The sequence below is a fragment of the Epinephelus lanceolatus genome, chromosome 7 (genome assembly GCF_041903045.1).
Source record: "Epinephelus lanceolatus isolate andai-2023 chromosome 7, ASM4190304v1, whole genome shotgun sequence".
Taxonomy (NCBI): Eukaryota; Metazoa; Chordata; class Actinopteri; order Perciformes; family Serranidae; genus Epinephelus; species Epinephelus lanceolatus.
Window position 1 is genome coordinate 34,573,819 of NC_135740.1, and position 17,873 is coordinate 34,591,691.

Consider the following 17,873-nt stretch of genomic DNA (forward strand, 5'->3'; position numbering starts at 1 on the left):
CTATAATGCTTCATATTACACCAAAATCTAATCTGGCATCCCGTCCTCTCTGATAGTTTCTGCTAGTTTAAGAAAGAACACAATACAGTTATAGAATTATAGAAATTAAGAGATGTAACAATCTTTCACCATCATTTTCTACAGTAAAGCTGATGACCTTAAAATTTCCGGGTCCTGACAACAGCAGAATCTCACTGGACAATGCTAACATAGTCATTGTGAATGATAACATGTTTTCCACCATCACAATTGGTTGTTTCAGCATGCCAACATTTTATAAGCTGAGGGCGATGTCAATAGTCTGGCAGCTTTTTGGCTTATTACCTCCACCAAGGAGGTTATGTGTTCACCGGCGTTGGTCTGTTTGTTTGTTTGTCTGCAAAATAACTCAAAAAGTTATGAACGGATTTTGATGAAATTTTCAGGAAAGGTGGATAATGGGACAAGGAACAGATGCTAAAATTTTATTGGTGATCAGTTGAAGCAAAGTGGATAAAATAATAAATGAAGTCTATGGTCTGACAGCCTCAGCAGCAATTAAGGCGGTGAAAATAGCGCCATCTGGTGGCCGGAAAGAACATCTTGTTCTACTTGCTAAATATTGTTGTAATTCTTTTTTTTTTAAGATTATGTTTTGGGCTTTTTGTCTTTAATATACAGGACAGTGTGAAATGGGGAGACAGAGAGAGTGGGGGGACGACATGCAGCAAACGGTTGCAAGCCGGAGTCGAACTCGCGACCGCTGCAGCGAGGCATCACCTCTATACATGGGGCGCCGGCACTGTCCACTAAGCTACCGACGCCCCAATATTGTTGTAATTCTAAGGTTGAAATTAATGCTCTGTATTGGAAAAAAGAAAGTGAAAAATACAAAAAACATATTATATTCTGTGTTGGTACAAAATAAAAATCAAATAAATACACCACAGTGTCTCCATTGTGAAGGCATATATAACCTAATAATGATAGTGATGCAAATAACCTAATTGTGATGCAGGCTGCAAAATCTGATGCAGAGGGGGAGGGAATATCACCTACTTGGTGGAGGTCTGAGTGCTTTTCTAGTTTAATTACAATTTATCCTGTGGGGAAAGTGACTGTGTGGACCAATTTTCATGGCAATCTGTTTTACACAACACCGTAAGTATTAACCTGCTGGTTGCACTAAATGAAAAGTCAGATTATCACCAGATTTATTCACATACACCCCCAGGGGACCATGAATGTCATGATATTTCAATCTGCATGCTGATTAGCTTGTTATTGTGTTTGGTGGCATCTCTGTTTTTGCCCTGATTGAATTAACTGCGATCTGTGACCCTTATTGGTGGAGTTCTGGATTTCGCCATGCTGCCCCCAACCTACGCTGCTTGTGGTAGGTTTCATAGGAAGTGGAAGGACGCTCCAGAGCCTGTTTACATCCAAAAACTGCACACTCTACCATGTTTGCTGTCAAAACTTTTGCTATGCTAATGCTAACTATGCTCTCTGGACTGATAAGTCTGCTCTGCACTGGAGGTTTCAGGTTTCTTTGCTGGTGTCGCGTCAGAGTCTGTTCTCATGTGAAAACACCTCTCTCGCAACACTTTTCACAGATACAAGTCAGTAAAGTCATAATGGAAGATAAAACATGATAAAGTGCTTCTACACTGGCCCAGTGTGTAAAAAAACATGCAGTGCAAAACCATATGCTGTACTTCTAGAAAAGGGTTTGGAACCACATGCAGGTAGTTAAATAAAGTAAAGAGGAGTTCATTATAGATGTGGATGATTATTTATTAAAAAATGACACAAGGCATGTTCACGTTCTGAACTGCAGCGATGCAAAGCTGAGGGAATGGGGAAGAAGTTTATCACCTTATATGGTATCACAGAGAAAAGAGACAGAGTTGACTCTTCTCTCGACTCTTTCAAGATGAATCCTTCAAAAAGTCACGTTAGGCAGATGCATCACCCACCTCTTTAAAAAATGTACTGATAAACTGCACAAAAACTGAAACAAAATTATTAGATATGGGATTCACAGTGATACAGGCTATCAACAAAAGCTTAGCTATTAAAGGTGGTTATTTTTCCTCATAATAAGGCAAAAACATTAAATATTTGCATAGTTTATCAAAAATATATTACTACTACTTGAAGACATGATATATTACATTATGCTATACTATGTAATACATCATGTCTTCAATAAAATGCAGAAACCAGTGCTGCTAAAGCAAAAAAATTACATTAGCCTCATTTAGCAAATTCATCGTTTAGATTAATCATATATCATAAAAGCCCTGACATCAGTGTAGATGGTCTCTTCTTGTCTTTGATTTCTTCTCCCTCCTCTGCCAGCTTTCCTCCTGGTAAAGTTTGGTGTACAATAAACCAAAGACTCCTCAATTCTCTGAGGAAACAAAGTGTAAAAATGAAATTAAGAGAGCAGATTTTAATGTTTATACATGTCAATAAATAAACATTACTGACAACATTTCTGGCTACATCTTTAAAATCCTCACCTGCTGACTTTGCTGATCACAACTGGCTGTCGCAGCATTTGTTTGCAGAGTGGCAGCAGCTGTATTATTAAAAAAGAGAAATAAGAGATCGTAAAAAAGAACGGATTTCGGACTTCATTGAAGATGAATGACACTGCAGGTTGATTTGAACACAGCAGAAATGTGAATTGAATTATATAAACTTCGGTTTGATAGATGAATATGAGTAATGTCTCTCACTGTTGGAACAATCGCTGGATTTTTTCCTGATGACATGAACGAGGACGGCTATAACAATCAGACTTAAAGCCAAAGCAGCACACACCAGAAACATAATTGTATTCTGTGAATCACAGCGGCTGACATCTGAAGCATTAGAGAAACAATTAAAGTTAAGAAATCGTAGGAAATATTTTGTTAATAGATAATGATAATCTAACTATAAGATAGAAACAGGGTGCACTTACCTTCAAAGTCCAGTTTTGTTCCATTTCCAAATAATATCTCTCCACATGTGGCCACAGCACAGTAATAAGTCCCGGCATCAGAGGAGCTGAGGTTCTTAGAGAAGCTGTAGATACATTTCTGTGGAGAGTGAGCTTCAGGACTCTTCTCACATCCATCACTACTGTTTACTTGGGCATAAATGAAACTGGGATGAGATTCATCTGATGCTGCTCTGAACCAATAAACTCTGTGTTCTTCTGGACATGTTTTCTTCTTAGAGTCAGAGAAGACTGAACACTGCAGAGTCACTGAGTCTCCTGGACGAACTGGATCAGATGGATCTTGAGTGACGGCAGTGATATCAGGTTCTGGTCCTGGGGATGAAAAATAGTAACATAGCTGTTAATATTTATGCAGAATTCTGTAATTCTGAAAGCATCTGGAGATTCTGTTGCAGTTTTTGCTGTATTTACCTTTGATTCTCAGAAATGTTCCTCTCAAAAATGTCATTTTGTTTCTATTGACGTTTATACAGTAGTAGACTGCAGTATCTCTTAAACGTGTTTCAGTAATATGCAGAACAAAAGTTCCAGGCTCTTGTTTTGCTGTAATGCGACGGGTCTTCACATTAATCCCTAAATCAACGGCATATGTTGCCCCTAAAATTTTAGGAAAGGTTCCAGAAACAAGCCTGATCCAAAATAAGGATGATAAACTAAATCTCTCGTGGGGGCATGTTAGAGTCACACTTTGTCCAACACCAACAGTCTTTGTCTCAAAGATGTGATCGTCTGTGCATCCTGAAGATAAAACAAGAACAGAGCAATGATAAACAAGAGACACATTTACAGCATAAAGATGACGAAATATATTTTAAATATATATCCTGAGTAAATGTGACTTTAATACTTACGTCCAATATTGAGCACGAGCAGAATATAAAATATGATCAGCATTTTCTGTTATTTCCACAAGAGCCTCCAGTTAAATTAGAGCGTATCTGAAGATGACTCGCCTTCATGTAGTCATATGAAGTGGGAGGGAACATTTCAAAGCAATCTGATTGGCCTCTCACTATGTTGGCGCTTTACTGTACGACCACAGAGGTGATGAAGTCAACCATCTTTCCTACATGAAACAACACAATAGCACGCCTCTGTTTCATGTGTCTGTCTTCAGGTTTCTATAACTGACACTGAGAGTAAACACAAGTTAATGCCTTTGTCTTCAAAACTTAACTTTCTCAGTTTGCAATGCAGGATTCCTGTCATAAATCTGTTGTCTCCGAGCCCACTGAGGGACCAGGTTTAATTACTGTGGGTTACTGTTTGTAAACATGCTCACGTGTAAAACTAACAGCCAACTCCAGATTCTCTCTCTCTCTCTTTTTTTTCTTCCTCGTTTTATGTTTGTTTTTTTCCAGCACTGTGTATCTTGGATGTCTGCTGCTGACGGTCTAGCACCTGGTTGCTACATTTTAAAAAGCCCCGACCTGACCTGAGCTCTGTGGGGATACATACCTGTAAACGTCATGAACACAGAAAATAAAAACAAAATAAGAAAACACAGGCAGAGGACAGAGTCTCTGCAAGTTAAAACATCACCACATACTTCTAGTAGGTCATAAGTGATGATTGAGAGGGATTACTGCTGTATGAGTCTACACATAAATCCTCCACAGCCTGCCTTAAACAAACTGAAAATTTACAATCAACTTTTTTTTTTATCAAAAGCTTTTTTCAAAAGGGCACTGATACCACTGTCTTTAATGCATGACATGTAATTTGCCTGTCAATATATAGGCCTGTGTCTACAGGCTTATCCAATCCAGCCATTTGCCACAGTGACAAAGACAGAGGAGCCATCTTGAATACTGAGCAAGCCAACCAACTGAGATGCTCCACATCATCAGTGATGACCCGCCCACTCTGCCTGTCAGTCACATCAGCAGGAAGAGCACAGCGTACAGAGGAGGGCTGTTAAACCATCCATCCTCTATACTCACTTCAATCAAAAACAACCTTATGGTCATCTTCCGTATGGTTTCAGATGCTTTTGGTTGCATTTTAAAAACACAAAACAAAGGGACATGATTTGTTCTTTAAATGAGCACAATAACATTCACGTAAAAGTAAATCAATCATTTCGATTTGTGAAACTAAAGTTAGCCTGCTGAAGCCTCTTGTATCTCTCCTCTCACTACACATCCTGTTGAAGCCCATCGTCAGGTCTGTTCTGAGTAAACAGCCTTGATGGTTGGTCAAAGGGAGGAGAAACGGCCCACCACAGCCTGTGTCTGTCAGTGTAGCTGTTGCATGTGGCTTTGCTTGACATGCAGAAGGTCTTTACAAAGTGCTGTGAGACCAGAGAGATGGAGGGGTTCATTCATTTCAGTAGTTATGCCCTGACATATTTAGTATGTCAGAATATTAGTTTATCTTATTAACATCTTGTTTTTCTGAATATCAGGATGTATATGTGTTAGCTATGCCTTAACAAATTTTCCAGTTGTGGTGAACAGATGCACAGCAGTTCACATCTGAAACCACTCACGCACACACACACACACACACACACACACACACACACACACACACACACACACACACGTTTCAGCCTCTTTCCCAGTCGAAAAGTGAAAGTTTTGACAGCATTTTGGGTGCAGGAGTCTCATCTACACAGCATGGGGACCCATTTGCAGAAAGAGCAAGTTTAAAAGATAATGAGATGGATGATGTGACAGAATCGGTTAAAAGAAAAAAGGAGGTTAACACTGTTTAACACTGCTGTGGTGCTGTGTAGTGTTTGTGTGTTGTGTAGAGTGCAGTTACAAATGACTGTGCATCATATATGGAGGATAAATCAGTAAATAAATGTAAAATACAGACTTCTCTTATCCTGTGTGCGCCGTATAAAACACAGATGTGGGAGGAGGGGTTCTCTGTGAATAGGACTGAGGGCAATTAAGTTTCAGATGTGTTTAGAAAGCAAAACAACATGTAAAATACAAGCTGTACAAACTTGTCTGGGACAAAAAGAGAGAGCCCTCTTTCTCTCACACATATGTTTACCTGTGAGTTTTCACATCTCTGTGGTTTTGGCCACATTTCCTCTCACCTTTACCCTGCAACTGTCAATCAAACCTGTGGGCTACATCCTATGTTTCTAGCCAATATTATATCAAACATTATTTTGGTGTTGATTTGGATGTCCAAATTTAAACAAATATCAAACATTTCACTCTAACTCCAGGATGACTTTACCTTACTGTAGCTTAGCACAACCACAAGAAGCAAAGGAAAGTACAGCCTCATGCCGCTGAAGCCAGAGATTTGCTTTTCTATTTCTATTTTAGGCAGGCTGTGGAATTTACTTGTAAAAATTCAGTTATGTTTACAGAAATGCACTGTGTGTTTCCTGGAGGTTCCCATTTTTTATAAATACCTTTGAAACTTTATTGTTTATAGTTGTGTTTGCTAGCTAAGAGACGTCTTCCTCCTGCATTGCTACATTTCTCTGCATGTAACCTTCACCATCTGTTGACCAATAGAATGGCATGAATGTGGCAGTAAATGTGTATTGTATCATCATGTGCATGTGCATGTACGACCTTGTGCGTGTGCTGCTAAAACATGACAGTGGTCACAATCAAAATATTGCCTCACATTGCAACCTTTAAATACAGTGTGTCAATTAGACAGATGTTGCTGTTGAAAGACTTCCAGTGCTTGTTCTCACAGTACGTACACACAAAACACACCCACACGCACAATACTGGCTATTACGGAAACAATAAATTCAGTCATGTGGTGAGAATAAAGACACTGCTTTGAAACCTTAACAACAACAACAACAACAACAACGTGTAGACGTCCCATCGAATGAAAACAGATCACATGTTTGCTAACTGTAAGGAGGGGAAGATCATTTTCCACAGTTCAGCCAATCACAGCGATGTCTACTTTGTAAACCTTGATCACCTCTTGACTAAATCTTCATTTGGGTGGGAAGACATCAGCAGTGCAAGACCAAGGTGCTGTACCACAATGATCGGAGGACTGGCTGCTTTGATTCTTCTTAGTACAGGGTGTAAGTGCAATTCTTACCTAGAGAGAGAAAGATGATGTCAATGGCAAATACTTTACCTTTTGACTTTGTCCCCTCATGTTGTAATTCTGCTACTGTTTGTCTCTTTTCTTCAGCTCTGCTTCAAACTGCAGAGGTTCCTCATCAGATCTCTCTGACTGTGGTTGAACTTGGTGGGAATGTTACTTTGCAGTGTCCAGTTTCTGAGAAGGAAGGCAAATTCTTTTTCTGGTACAAACAGTCTCTTGGATATATGGTCCGAACAGTCTTTGCTGCAGTTCAGGGTCAGTTAACAGTAAGTGAACAGTTTGACAACCCACGGTTCAAAGCAACAAAAGGAGCTGCTCAGTATCTTCTTACCATCACAAATGTCAGCAAAGAGGACGAAGCAACATACTTCTGTCACTATGGAGCGTCCTATTTATGGAGTTTCAGCGAAGGCATCTTCTTGGCTGTGAACGGTAAATAATTTTTACTTTCAGTGTTCGTGCCAAGTTTTTATGTTGTACAAACAATTTAGATCATTAAGTAATTCTGATATTTCTTTTCCTGACTCATGCAGATAGTAATCAACACAAATCTTGCTATGTGAAACAAAGTCCGGAGACTGAGTCGGTCCAGCCGGGCGACAGAGTGAATCTCCAGTGTTCACTTCTTTCCACGAACAAAACTAACAAAGATGAGTGTCCAGGTGAAGACAGAGTGTACTGGCTCAGATCTGGATCAGGAGAATCTCATCCAAGCATCATTTACACTGACAGGGACAAACAAGAGGAGAGAAGTTGTGACTACAGTCTGTCCAAAACTATACAGACCTCCTCTGATACTGGGACTTACTACTGTGCTGTGGTCACATGTGGAGAGATCCTGTTTGGTGAAGGAACTAAAGTGGAAACAAGTACGTGTTTACAGTTGTATTTAAGTCAAATATGCATCATGTACGAATTAATTTAGCCTGGTTAAATTATGTTAATGTATAATGTATGTGACATATAATGATTATGAGTCTGTTAGTTTCTTTTCTTACTGTATCACATTACATTTACAGAGCAGATACTTGACTGAATGATTGATTGACTAAATAGTAAATTGAACATTGACTTACCAGTTGTGCCTGCTTACAAATGCCACTGTGCCACTGACTCCCAAAAGTCGCTTATTAAATAATGCTCAATGCTTTGATTCAGGATCAGAACTTGAACCAGTTGTCCTTGCTCTTGGAGTCCTGTTGGCCTGCTGTGTGACTGTGATTGTCGTCCTTATCTTCTACGGAAATCGAAGGAAAGTTTGCGAACACTGCAAAGGTAGGGTCACCACTTTTTACTTTCAGGTCAGTGAAAACGTTTTGAGGAGCAGCCAGGGGTTATAGTGGGCCAAAACAATCCTGATACATCATCTGTCTGCTGGGGTTTATGTAAAGGGACATGATAAGTGCAGCCAGACACTGCGAGTATGCAGTATTCTTCAGTGTTGCTTTATCTTGCGTGGGCTACAGGTAGCCTTCTGCAGATGTCAGAACACTCGCAGTTTGCTCACTACTTAAGTTTTATGCTATTAACTGATCAAACAAGTTATCAAATAACTAGACTTACAGCATCACAGTTGTATGCCTCTAAAAACCAGTCAAGTTGCAGTTACAGTTTACATCCATGTCTGTGAAAACATGAATGCCTCACACACATCTTCCCCATGGCGGCATAAACGATACAATCAGCACAGTTTCAAGGTGGACACCCAAGATTAGTGTCACCAATTCAGTATCTGACCAAATGTTTCCCTTTCTGTTGCTGAGTTATGACGTTGAACCATGACCATGTTTTTCCAGGACATCATGATGTCACAGTGAAGTTGACCTTTGACCACTAAAATCTAATCAGTTCATTGCTGAATCCAAGTAAACATTTGTGCCAAATCCGAGAAATTCTCTCGAAGTTGTTGGGACGTATCGTGTTCAAGAATAATACAGACAAGGTCACAATGGCCTTGACCTTTGACCACTAAAATCCAATCAGTTCCTCATTGAGTCCAAATGGACGTTTGTGCAAAATTCCCTCAGGGTGTTCATGAGAATGGGATGGACGGGCGTACTGACCACCTGAGAACATAATGCCTCCAGCCACGGCTGACCGCACTGCGGAGGCATAGAAAAGAACACTGCTTCATTAGCAGGAAACTAGCGGTGCTCTGAAGGCTAACTCTTAAATAACCCGGGCTCCTACCCTGCCAGCCTGCACTGATATTAGAGGAGCGTTAACAAGTGCAGCAACTCCTCTGATGGACTTAAGTTTTATTTTGGGCATCATATGCCATCAAACGGGGGAATGTGACATGGAAATATGTCAAAATGCAAAACTGTCATGCACAAAGCAGTGATAACAATGTAATGTCAGCTAGCTAGCTACAAGTGATTTCTTTTGTCATGCTTGTTATAAAGAAAAGGGCCATAATTCATTGAAACAACATTAAATTAAGATACTGTGATGGCTATCATTTTTTAGGTCTTCATTAACAAACATTGAAGCTGTATTAAGCGCAGTACATGAGTGAATGTGTTTAATTGGAAAGACCTAAACTGAAAATGTGATTTAAGACAAAAATCTCACTGAATGATTTGGGGTTTTTTTCTTCTTTGTTTAACACAGCTTCCCATCATCTTGGACATGACAGATTAACTGTGGATCAGTCTAATCATCTGGTAAATATGTGACAGTGTGTTGTCCTGTGTGGGCATGTGATGTTTTGCTGCCCTTATCTTACTATATAATGACAAAAACACCCACACTGTGGGTGTGTCTGTTCCACGTTTTGATTGAGCTTCTATAAGGCAATGAATATTGCGGAGGGCGTGGCTCATCACATAAAGGTGTATAACATCTCAAGAGTTTCACCGATCACCACGCAACTTTGTAGGCATATGACCACACATAATCTGAGGGGACCCCTCCATTATTGAAACCATCAAACAAAATGGGGAGAGAGAGAGCTAATTCCTTATCTAGGCCTTACCGCCATATCGATTTTTACTACACTTGGTAGATATGTAGAACAGGACACCTCAAGGTGACTGGAGAAATTTAACTCTAATTGGCAACTGGGTGGTGCTATAACAACTGAAAAATGGCTAAAATGCAACAGATCGCTGTGGTTGCAATTGTACTATCAATTCACAAAAACTCTGTCTGAATACATTGCTCTTCTTAATGGGTTCAGTTGACTATTTAATCTGCAATTTCCTGTGACCTGTATCCCAAACACACACCATGTGTAACTGTACGTGGGCAACTGTGCACTCAATGGCTATGGACTAGTCAGTTTCATTTAGCAGATCCTTTGTACAAGAGACATTTAATATAATGAACATACAACAAATGTATAATAAAGTGTTCAGTTACTACATGATAAATATGGATAAAGTTAAGACATACATGTAACAGTGTTGACTGTGATATTATATTAATTAAAGAAAGTATGTTAACCTCACTTTGTTTATATGTTACAGCTCTAATCTCTGAAATATTTGTCATTAACACACAAATATATTATTACATTTTATGCAGGATGGTGAAGAAGAGGCCATAAACTATGCAGCACTGGAGTTTTCTACAAGGAAAGTGAAAAGAGGAAAGAGGAAGATCGAAAACACACCAGAGTGTGTGTACTCTTTTGTAAAAGCAGATTACCACAACCAGCAACACCCCTCTCTGTAGACAAATCCGATGGCCGCTTTGTGTGTTCTGTGCTGCTATTAATGCAACAGAATGATGTTACCTTTGTGGTCATTGACGACTTAGAGTGACTAATGATGTTTTTCACACTAACGTCACAGTTAGCTGACTGCATTAATTTATTATGTGGGACCACTGCAGCTCCGAGACTGTCTTAGCCCATTTATGTTAGCTCAGTAAGCAGAGTTTTTTCCAAGGTTTTCCACTGGTGTTGGAGCAGCTGAGAGCTGCACATGTTCTTCCCAAAGTCCTACATCAATTTGAAAAGTAATGTTAGGTTGAAAATTGTTCCCTTATTCGGACAGCTTGCATTCAAAGGCACTTGTATTGTAGGGAAATGCCACCACAGTAATGCCAACTTGTTAACTTCCCCACATTTATGTATAGAAAGAGCAGGGCCTGTGCAAAGGTCCCCAAGTCCAAAATGTGTTGCCACAGTTCACATATGTGCCTGTATTTTAGTAAGAGACCATCATTACATGTCTGTGGACTTCTGTTTGCTTCTGTTGTTTTGTTGACACAAGAATATGGCATAAGATATTTATATCGTCTTCTCATATGGAGTGAGTGCATCTTTATTCATCACAAATACAACAGTATACCTGTAAAGTTGTTAAGTTTAGAAACTTGATAAATTCTGTTTGTGTCTTTTGGATTGATTTCAGTGATTCTTGATGACCAACACAGATTGATGTTTGAAAGTGTATTTTATTTATTGACACAGTTTAACAGAGTTACAAATCAGGTTCAAGAGTAGTTACACAAGCACAACAACAAAACTAAACGAAAACAAAACCAGATCTGATCCACCTAATATATCTGTGCCAACACTGATCCATTGGAAAGTTCCATATTTATTGTTACAGTTACAGTTAAAAACTTATTTGAGTAATGTCCATGTTAACTGACACCTACAGTAGTTTCTTTCTTTAGGGCCAGTGTCCACATGGCCACATTCACTCCCAGCATTTCTTATTTATTTTAAATGATGTCCTGCCAGATGCGCAGCTTTTTCTGAAGGTGGGGTCTCAAAAAATGGGCTGCACACGGACACCCACATAGGCATCTGGCAGACCCTCATAGACAGGGTTGAATGGTGACATTTACCTTATCAAAGTGGACCAAAGCGGGGCCTTGCAGACACCTGCATGCACATCATTACCTAATAGCCACATATAACAAACCCTTCAGCTCATAACAGACCAACAGTAATTAGATCACACAGTACCAGCTGATGGCAAACAGACCTGTGACCTCACTAATCCAACCCAAAAGCCTTGACAGCAGCGTAGATCCTCTGTCTCTCTGCTGCTCTTGAATCCTTTATTGCACCACTGCCAGTTTTCATCACGGTGAAGACGACAGCAGAATAAACCTGTGTGTCCTTATCTCTCTGAGGAAATACATGACAAAGTTAAAAAAAGACCCATAACTGTTTCAATAAGGTTGATCCTACTGTACTGTTTCATTCTTTACCTGTTGACTTTTCTGACCATGAAAGTTTCTCTGCACGGCAGCAGCAGCTGAAATTATTAAATAGAAAACATATAGCTAATAATAAATACAAATTCAGTAGTTTTTATACAGTATTGTTGGATAGAGAGCTAACTAATGACTTCTATTCCCGTCGTCACAATCAGACTTGTTTTTCTTGATGGTGTAAACGAGGACAGCTATGACAGTCAGACTTATAGCCAAGACAGCACACAGCAGAAAAATAAGTGCATCTGCATTCTGTGAGCACGTACTGGTTCCTGAAACATGAAAAGGAAATATAATGTGTTAAATTCAAGCATGTTTAATGTCACCTCCTACTAAAACAATTTTGCCACTTAAATGATTAAAAAAAAGGCTCATTTAACAGTCTGGCACTCAAAGAAGCAAATGTCTTTATAAACAAAACAATGACACAGTTACCTTCAATTTCCACTTTAGTTCCATCTCCAAATAATATGTGTCCACATGTGGCCACAGCACAGTAGTAAGTCCCAGCATCAGAGGAGCTGACGTTCTTAGAGAAGCGATAAACACAAATCTTCTGAGTGTCAGAGCAGTGTAGATGATGTCTGGATGAGATTTATCTGATCCGGCTCTGAACCAGAACACACTGTGATCTCCTGGACACATTTTGTTCTCAGAGTCAGAGAGGACTGAACACTGGAGAGACATCGAGGCTCCTGGATGGACTGGATCAGATACTGTCGGCCACTGAACAACAGCATAGTTTGATGTCCTCTGAGTGTTTCCTGTGTGTTACATAACTGTGTTAAAAGTTTGGCATCTCCACACATGCTTTGACATACTTAGAAGGATTTAAGATTAGTTAAAAGTTAAAATGCAAAGTAAGCATTACATACATTAATCTAAAATGATTCTCTGCAGAAATTGTTGATAAATATTAACACAGTGCAGCTTTAAGTGGTTAAAGTGATTCCAAACATTGCCATAAACAGATCACATAATTACCTTTCAATGACAAATAGGTGCCGGTCCAGGTAATCTCAGTCCACTCCATGACTGCGCAGTGATACATTCCCTCATCTTCTTGAATCGTCCTCAAAATGGTCAGACTGCTGATTTTGTTAGAAATATTTACATCCAATCTTGAGGCAGAAAACTCTGGTCCATACACAGGGTTTACATGTTTACGCAGTCTCACAATCAATTTCAGAGTCTCCCCTGCACTCTGCTTGTACCAGTAGAGTCTGTCGTTAAACTCGTCATTAGGCAAATCACACGTTAAAGTCACAGGTTCACCAAGTTGAACTGTGGTCACTGGAACCAACGTATCTGGATGAAATGAAAATACAACACATGAAACAACAAAGGACAATTTGTGCATAATGTAAAAAACATGGAGGCTAAAAGGAAATCACATGAACAACCCTACATCTAGTTTGCATGCAGATACTCAGACAAGAAAATATTTAGTTATCGTTAGCACACTTACATCCTCGATGAAGAACAAGCAGTGTAACCCATAACAGGATCATCTTGACACTGTCTATTAACATGAGACTTGTTGGTTTTTTACTGAGTAAAAGGAGGCGGTCAACTGTCAAATGCATCTGATTGGTTGTCGCAGAATCTAGATTCAAAGTTAATTTCCTGCCACACTGGTTCTATCCTGGTCTGTGTGAATTGTGTTACCTCTCTTTCTCATCCATCACTAGACTATGAGATGTCTATGACTTTGTCTAAACTTGGAGTGTTTTTCAGGTACCAATTCTTGTAAATGCAGTAGGTTATATCCCACTGCTGTTATTACTAAATCATAAATGCCACGTCACTTCTAGTTCACTGACAGATACACACAGGGACACAAAAAAAAACTGACGCTGTGTCCCAAATTGCATACTATGCATTACATGCCCAATATGTGTTCTACTATTCAGTACTTTTGTGTACATAAACAGTAGTATGTATATTTTTAGACGCACTAAGCTGAAATTATCACAGCACTTCCCAAGAGCCTCCTTGCTTCCTTGCAACATCATGTCACAGGCAGCGAGACATTGAGGCTCCTGGACGGACTGGATCAGATACTGTCGGCCACTGAACAACAGCATAGTTTGATGTCCTCTGAGTGTTTCCTGTGTGATACAGAACTGTGTTAAAGGTTTGGCATCTCCACACAAGCTTTGACATATTACCTTTTAATGACAAATAGGTGCCACTCCAGGTAATCTCAGTCCACTCCATGACTGCACAGTGATACATTCCCTCATCTTCTTGAATCGTCCTCCAAATGCTCAGACTGCTAATACTCTTATAAACCTTCACATCCAATCTCACGGCAGAAAACTCTGGTCCATACACACGATTTACATGTTTACGCAGTCTCACAATTAATTTCAGAGTCTCCCCGGCACTCTGCTTGTACCAGTAGAGTCTGTCGTTAAACTCATCAGGCAAAACACAAGTTAAAGTCACAGGTTCACCAAGTTGAACTGTGGTCACTGGAACCAGCACATCTGGATTACATGAAAATACAACACATGAAACACTAAATGACAATTACTATATGATGCAGAAAGGTAATAACATGAGCAACCATACATCTAGTTTGCATGCAGATACTCAAATGAGAAAATATGTAGTTAAGATTACACAGCGCACTCACATCCTTGATGAAGAACAAGCAGTGTAACCCATAACAGGATCATCTTGACACTGTCTGTGATTTGGAAACTTGCTGGTATTTCAGTGGGTTAAGGAGGTGATGTCACATGAACACAATACTGTATGTCACACTGTCAAATGCATCTGATTGGTTATCACAGAACTTAGACTTAAAGTGCATTTCCTGCCACACTGGTCTTAGAGTGAACTTTTTGTTTCAGGGGAGATTTTGTGTTGATGAAATCTATTTCTGTGTGAAGAACTCTTTTGTTTGTATGTGATAATAACAGTTGACATGGTGTCTGTAGCTGCTTGCTGCTGGAGAGATATAACTTCTCCTGCATTAAATCAGACAGTGGGCCCCTGGGCACAGATAGGAACATACAGTAGGAGCAAGACACAGACGGGTAATATCTGGTAAAGTTTAGCCTCTTTTTGTGTCATTGTTCTGCATCTTTATGTTGTCATAATGAATCTTTTTGTGGTTTTATATCCCTCTGTAGTTGTTTGTGCCTTTTAGAGGTAATTTTGTATCTTTTGTGGTCATTATGAATCTGTCTTGGGTCAGTTTGTGTAAATTTGAGTGGCATCTTGCAGGTGAGGGCCAGGGGTCCACCCTTACACTTTGGGTCCCTGGGCCTGTGCCCTGTAGGCCTGTTCAGTAATTCCTGCATGGTGAGACAGTGTGCAGAGTGAAGAACAGCACATAATTCTACTAAGAAGGAAACTATAATGTTTCATATTACACCAAAATCTAATCTGGCATCCCGTCCTCTCTGATAGTTTCTGCTAGTTTAAAGCAGCTGTGCGGAACTTTTTGTTTTTGTTGATTATAGCGCCCCTTTGGTCGAAGCGGTATGACACCCACAGCCTGGTGTCGTAAAATTCCGACTGCAGCCGGCAATTACCACATGCATTTGTTTTGGAGAGCGAGAGGATTAACTAACGTCAGGTCAGTCCAAGTAATTAGTGGAAACAGCAAAATTACTCAGTAAATTCTCCTGTCGCGTTTCTGTTCTGATCTAATCTTATCTGTTGTGTATTTTGAGCTACTAAGGCTACCGTAGTAGTGTGAGCCTCAAGTTATTCTGGGTAATGTAATAACCGAAGCAGCCGTGTACGTTCGGTGTAAGGAGGAATAAACAGTTAACAAGTCATCTGCTGAGTCTGCATTATTATGTGAAAAGAATACTCCGACGATTTGGGAGTTATGCCCTTTCTCTATCATTTTCATATTGAGACAACATGATGGATATCTTGGCGCTAGTAGGGGGTCAGTACATCTTGCGCGGAGGGATACACCGGTGAGCAACAGCTGCAGCTGGCTCTGGGGCAGGTACGCTAGGTCACTCGGTAAAAGCAAACAAAGAGACGACACGGACGATATTACTCACCCGACTGAAAGCTGTCCATCAGCTCCTGCAGGCCTGGACGTTTTTTCCAGTTCATCTTAGGAACATGAAAAAAAGTTTCAATCACACCAGGATTAGTGATTGCTGCAAAGTTTTCACTCCTTGTGATGCACTCTCTGCGGCGCTTTTCCTCCTGATGATATATCTCCCCAACGATGGTAGCACCGAGTCCCATTCTGTGCAGCAAAATGGGAGCGGAGGATTCAGCCTCTCTTCTCGCCCGCTCAGCATCCTACACATGGGAGTTCCTCATCTGTGTACTCCGGCTCAAACAGGTATGGCTCTGGGTCTGTGTCCGCTACAAGAAACTCTTCAAAATCGCGTTCAAAGTCGTCCATTGCAGCTACTATAGTCCTGAGATATCACTAGGCTAAATAAACAGCTGAGTTTTGTTTACAAGCTACGTCTGTGCCTGCTCACCGGTGTATCCCTCCACGGATCACAGCGCAGGACGTACTGACCCCCTATAAGCGCAATGCTAACCGCTGAGACCCAGCCACTGGACGTACAGACACAAAAAAGATATCGATCATGTTGTCTCAATATGAAAATGATAGAGAAAGGGCATACCTCACAAATGGTCAGAGTATTCTTTTATGTGAAGATACACAGTGAAGACATAACATAATCCTAACACAGCAAAGCTGTTACCTGCAGCCTTCGCTTGCAAAGCTAACGCTACTAACGTTACGTCAGTCCAAGTAATTAGTGGAAACATGCTAACATGCTAACATTACACACAAATTAGTAGTAAAGTAAGACCTGTTCATAAATGTTCTGGTGTAGCTCTGAATTTCTTATAAACTGAGGACAATTGTGAAAGATAACATGTTTACCACCATCACCATTGGGTGTTTCAGCATGCCAACATTTTATAAGCTGAGGGCAATGTCAACAGTCTGGCAGCTTTTTGGCTTATTACCTCCGCCAAGGAGGTTATGTTGTCGCCGGTGTTGGTCTTTTTGTTTGTTTGTTTGTTTGTCTGCAAAATAACTCAAAAAGTTATGAACGGATTTTGATGAAATTTTCAGGAAAGGTGAATAATGGGACAGATGATAGCAGCAATTAAGACGTTGAAAATAGTGCCATCTGGTGGCCGGAAAGCACGTCTTGTTCTACTTGCTAAATATTGTTGTAATTCTAAAGTTGAAATTAATGTTCTGTGTTGGAGAAAAAGAAAGTGAAAAACACAAAAAAACATATTATATTTTGTGTTGGTACAAAATAAAAATCAAATAAATACACCACAGTGTCTCCATTGTGAAGGCATATATAACCTAATAATGATAGTGATGCAAATAACTTAACTGTGATGCAGGCTGCAAAATCTGATGCAGAGGGGGAGGGAATATCACCTACTTGGCGGAGGTGTGCACTCTCTGAGTGCTTTTCTAGTTTAATTACAATTTATCTTGTGGGGAAAGTGACTGTGTGGACCAATTTTCATGGCAATCTGTTTTACACAACACCGTAAGTGTTAACCTGCTGGTTGCACTAAATGAAAAGTCAGATTATCACCAGATTTATTCACATACATCCCCTGGGGACCATGAATGTCATGATATTTCAATCTGCGTGCACACACACACACACAC

At 40.0% G+C, this 17,873-nt stretch overlaps 1 protein-coding gene and 1 pseudogene across 3 annotated transcripts in view; one reads left to right on the plus strand and one right to left on the minus strand.

The window, feature by feature from the left end:
* Positions 1-1,776: 1,776 nt before the first annotated feature.
* LOC117260862 (uncharacterized) lies at positions 1,777-13,737 on the minus strand (annotated as a pseudogene). Its single transcript, XR_013491860.1, has 9 exons — positions 13,695-13,737; positions 13,211-13,534; positions 12,662-12,990; positions 12,361-12,498; positions 3,407-3,733; positions 2,954-3,307; positions 2,727-2,852; positions 2,508-2,566; positions 1,777-2,395 (listed from the first exon to the last, which is right to left on the minus strand). The product of XR_013491860.1 is annotated as an uncharacterized LOC117260862 (transcript).
* The window catches only part of LOC144463833 (immunoglobulin kappa light chain-like), a 31,018-nt gene continuing 20,089 nt past the window's right edge, over positions 6,945-17,873 (plus strand). The window contains exons 1-6 of one of the 2 annotated variants that reach the window (XR_013491838.1): positions 6,945-7,022; positions 7,136-7,480; positions 7,582-7,917; positions 8,207-8,323; positions 9,662-9,714; positions 10,577-11,153. Coding sequence is in view for 1 of the 2 variants with exons in the window: in XM_078169477.1 (XP_078025603.1) it covers positions 6,980-7,022; positions 7,136-7,480; positions 7,582-7,917; positions 8,207-8,323; positions 9,662-9,714; positions 10,577-10,726 (1,044 nt within the window). In the remaining variant the exon portion in view is untranslated. Of the gene's footprint in view, positions 7,023-7,135; positions 7,481-7,581; positions 7,918-8,206; positions 8,324-9,661; positions 9,715-10,576; positions 11,296-17,873 lie in introns of those variants that run through there. The other variant, XM_078169477.1, reaches the window with a different exon arrangement.